Source organism: Ipomoea triloba, chromosome 9, assembly GCF_003576645.1.
Source record: "Ipomoea triloba cultivar NCNSP0323 chromosome 9, ASM357664v1".
Classification (NCBI taxonomy): domain Eukaryota; kingdom Viridiplantae; phylum Streptophyta; class Magnoliopsida; order Solanales; family Convolvulaceae; genus Ipomoea; species Ipomoea triloba.
The window spans coordinates 9,874,093-9,878,001 of record NC_044924.1 but is presented as its reverse complement, the minus strand read 5'-3'; the positions used below and the strand labels follow the sequence as shown (position 1 = coordinate 9,878,001).

Sequence of the window (3,909 nt, the reverse complement as noted above, 5' to 3'; positions counted from 1 at the left end):
TTTTCAAAAAAAAAAAAAGAAAAAACAAGTTTTATTTTAAAAATATTTCCTTTCAAAAGCCCTAAAAAAAAACTATTACTCCTAGACCTTTTACCCGAGACCAGGCAAATTATTCTGTGGACTCAGGTCCACTTCGCAAGGTTGACCCAGATCAAAAATACCAATTTACATATTGAATGTTCACAATTTATATACTAAATGTTTACATATTGAATGTTCACAATTTATATACTAAATGTTCACAATTTACCTACTGAATGTTCACTGACTGAATGTTTACAAATTGAATTATAAACATTCAGTAAATAAATTGTGACAGGTCCACCTTGCAAAGTGTACTCGGGTTCATAGTTCAATAGTAAGAACACCTTCAAACTTGTGCTACCAAAAGCAACAAAAACTCATTAAAAATGTTAGGAAAAAATGTCAAATAAACCCCTAACCTTTACTTGAAAACTCAATTAAGTCCTTAAATTTTTAAAAAGTACAATTACACCCTTTAACATGTTATATTGAAGCAATGAAGTCTAAGAACTGATAAATGACCTACTATTACAGGTAATTTCAGTTCCGACATCATCTTTGGAAAAAATTCGACGACAGTCAAACGGTCGCTGGTCGCCGTCTACCAGAGAAAGCGATCAATTAGTCGCTTTCTCCCATTGAGGGTCGCCTTCCATGGAGAAGGCAAACTGTTCTCCTTCTCCGTGGAAAGCGACCAAACGCGGAAGGCGACCACTGATCACATTTATTTATAGTAATTAATTATTGTAACATTATTACATCTAGTTCTGCTCTTTTAATTGTCATATTACACTATTGACTTTCATCAGCTTGTCACATTTACTCTTCTTAAAATTTTGTTATTCTAACATTTAACAAGGGCTCTTCTTAGCTTCAGCCCACGATGAAATCATAAATTCCCTATGATATGATCATCATCAAGATCGATCACCCACATCATCGTTTCTTGCATCTCTGCACTCCTCATCAAGAATTTGGTACTGTGAACCATCCCCAATTGCTGGTGCAGAATCTAATGCCTTCTCGCTGTCAAACCATGAACACAACATTCACACTAGTGTTAATGAAACCAAAGCTGATCAAACCTGCGACAGAATATGACAAAATGATGGCTTACGTTTTCGAGTACACAACAAGCCCGATACCAACTAGTCCGAACGCTACATAGTATAACCAATCCACCTGCAGTTCAGAGCCAGTCATAGTTAGAACTATATATCTACATTGAACATCAAATCAGAGAATGTTAAACAGTTATATATATTGCCTCTTGTTTGTAGAAGAAAATTCGAATGACAACTGCCCACATATCAGACGTTAGAAGCGAGAGATTGAACAGCGTGGCTCCGCTCATCTGTATCACAACATAAGTAACACTCAGATTCCAAATCACGATAACAGAAAAATGTGTTCTGTCTCAACTACTGATAGTTATATGCTTATCATATTGGAAATGAGCTCGGGTTGAAAATAAGGATGAGCTCAAGATTCACCTTTAGAAGAAAAGGAACAAATGTGTAGAACAGAAAGCCTGCAAAAGCAAAACCCGCAAATGCCAGAATCTGGGAAAAAAAGGGGCTGTTAATTAGATGGGAAAAGACAGCAGTTACGTTAGTTAAAACAGCAGATTCAGGTTCTCTTACGATTTCAGGAGACCATTTCACTGATGCAATACCCTTAGTTTCCAAGATAGCTCTAAGAGATTATCGTTGAGAAGAAACAACTGACTCGATACTTAAATTACGCTATGGAAATATATATCTGCCACAATGAAAAGGATACATCTCGCAAATGCTCACAAGCAACCCGGAGATAGCCATCATTGTGATTACTTCAACACGGTCTTTCTTCTTCACACAAATTTCCTGTATCAGATAGTTGAGACGAAATTTAGTTTAGAATTCACACCAAGCAAGAGTACCAGCTAGAGGGGCTTAAAAGACAATTATAAGGAGAGGAATTCGATCACCAACCTCACCAACATTGCTCAATGCAAAGAAAAGCGTTCCCATGATTACAAACGTATCCCCTAGAAGAGGTCTTGATCCACCTGAAATACACACAGTTACAACTATTACAATTAAGGAAAAATCTCGGGGTTGGAATAGTTAAAGATTTTCTTTCCTCTGTTGACACAAACACTTGATTTGTGAATCGTGTGATAGGTTTAAGCATACTATGCATAAATTTACACCGAGTCGTGAGAGCAAGAAACATCACCTCCACCGCCTACCCCAGCGTCAGAGAGGAGAACTAGTCCAAGCCCTGCCACACAGACAGCAGCACCAAAGAATTGCCACAGGGAATATCGTGTTCCCAGGAAATACCATGTCAGCAATATCACCCAAGCGATTGTCCAACAATCCAGAATTGTAACACTTGTAATCGATGAATATTGGAACGCTTGGTTAACTGCAACAAATATTTGGACATCAATATCCAACACTCTGATGCAGAACAAAACCAATAAAACACATTAAAAAAGCAAGACTCTAGGCCACACATCATACCATTGATTTATAGGGAACTTAAAGTTCATTTTAAGGATTGCAACTATCTATCCTACATACATGTAGGGCTTACCTAGAAAATTGCCTTGGACATCAGCAAATCCTATGAGAAGATACCAATACCAACGAACCTGCAAGCTCAACAACATATCTACTCACAATTACTAACTTAGTATGGCCTTTTTGAAATAAATTAATTTAACATCCTAGGCTCCTAAGGCTAATGTTCCTTAGAATCTCAAAGAAAACTCTCCAAAATGAAATCACCAACTGTTGTAGCAAGGCAGAGGCAGGGCGCTGGACTTAACCTTTCACGAGCCTCCGCCCAACAATCCTCCTTCCAACACCTGCCAGTCTTAACTGAAACACATGACCTGACTTTAATACCACTTGTTAAAATCAAGAATTTACCGCTACGCCAAAAGCTTTAGCGAGTAGCGAAAGCAACCATTGCCACATTTTCAAGAGACTAGCGCTGAACTTGACCCTTCACGGTTCTCCACCCAACCATTTCCTCGCTGCCAATTGATGGACTTGGCCCTTTACCAGGCTCGGCCCAACACCAACACACTCCCACACCCTGATTAAAGAGGAAAGGTGCTGCATACCTGCAGTTTCTGCCGCCGGTAAATAAAGATGCTTCCGTATACCAGAGACAACGCCAAGTAAACGAAGAATGACAAAGTAAGTGGAGTATCCACTCCTGAAAAATCATAGACAAAATTGTATTTTTAAAAAAAATCTAAACTCAAAATCTGTTAGCAAATATCAAGAAATAAGAAGATTTAAGTTACCAAGACTAGCTAACAGAGAAGAAGTGAAGCTCATGAGTGACATCACAAACGAAATCACCTGGCCGAGGAAGAGAAGGAACAAAGTCCTTCGAATGTCGTTTCCATGGGTTCCCCACCACCCGTTAACATCCATGGCTGGCTGCTATGTTTGAAGAACTCCAATTCCAAGAAAATTGGCAACGGCCAAAACCTTAAAGAACTATACTCCAATAAGAATGAATTATTGGCTTAATTGGGATCTGAAAGTTAGTATAAGATGGAGTTTATTATAGAAACTAAGCATGTGTACATCTCAGGGTTTTGTCTGCTTCAGCTACCGTCCGTATCACAGATCTCAGCTACCGTTCCTTGGTTTTTTCGTTCATTCGTCAGCGTTGAATTTGAATATACACACAACTTACTTATCCTTAATAAATACTTCTCCATCTTAATTTGTTTGTCTCATTAACAATATTTGTGATCATTTGGTCAAGAAAGTAGCTATAAACAGATATTACATTATAATAAAGTCAATAGCACTATAAAAAAACAATATTCCACTGAAATTATTTTTTATTCAAATTTTTATAATATTAAATTTA

General features: G+C 37.7%; 1 protein-coding gene across 2 annotated transcripts; it reads right to left on the bottom strand.

Annotated features, from left to right (window-relative positions):
- Positions 1-449: 449 nt before the first annotated feature.
- LOC116030135 (solute carrier family 35 member F1-like) lies at positions 450-3,670 on the bottom strand. Of its 2 annotated transcripts, XM_031272296.1 has the most exons (11): positions 3,329-3,661; positions 3,143-3,237; positions 2,608-2,665; positions 2,245-2,436; positions 1,998-2,074; positions 1,807-1,889; positions 1,668-1,719; positions 1,518-1,586; positions 1,292-1,378; positions 1,142-1,206; positions 450-1,050 (listed from the first exon to the last, which is right to left on the bottom strand). In XM_031272296.1, exons 1-11 carry the CDS (start codon positions 3,459-3,461, stop codon positions 942-944), a joined length of 1,020 nt encoding a protein of 339 aa, XP_031128156.1. In that variant the 5' UTR covers positions 3,462-3,661; the 3' UTR covers positions 450-941. The 2 variants fall into 2 exon arrangements, with proteins under 2 accessions (XP_031128156.1, XP_031128155.1); XM_031272295.1 differs by having other exon boundaries at positions 1,518-1,719; positions 3,329-3,670.
- Between the last annotated feature and the right edge of the window lie 239 nt (positions 3,671-3,909).

What these genes read in the sequence shown, in the direction of transcription:
- LOC116030135 (XM_031272295.1), bottom strand. Translation starts at nt 3,461, where the DNA reads ATGGATGTTAACGGGTGGTGGGGAACCCATGGAAACGACATTCGAAGG. An exon ending in TTGTTCCTTTTCTTCTAAAG is followed by an intron (nt 1,379 to 1,517) that starts GTGAATCTTGAG and finishes GTTGTGATACAG; the next exon opens with ATGAGCGGAGCCACGCTGTT. An exon ending in TTTTCTTCTACAAACAAGAG is followed by an intron (nt 1,207 to 1,291) that starts GCAATATATATA and finishes TCTGAACTGCAG; the next exon opens with GTGGATTGGTTATACTATGT.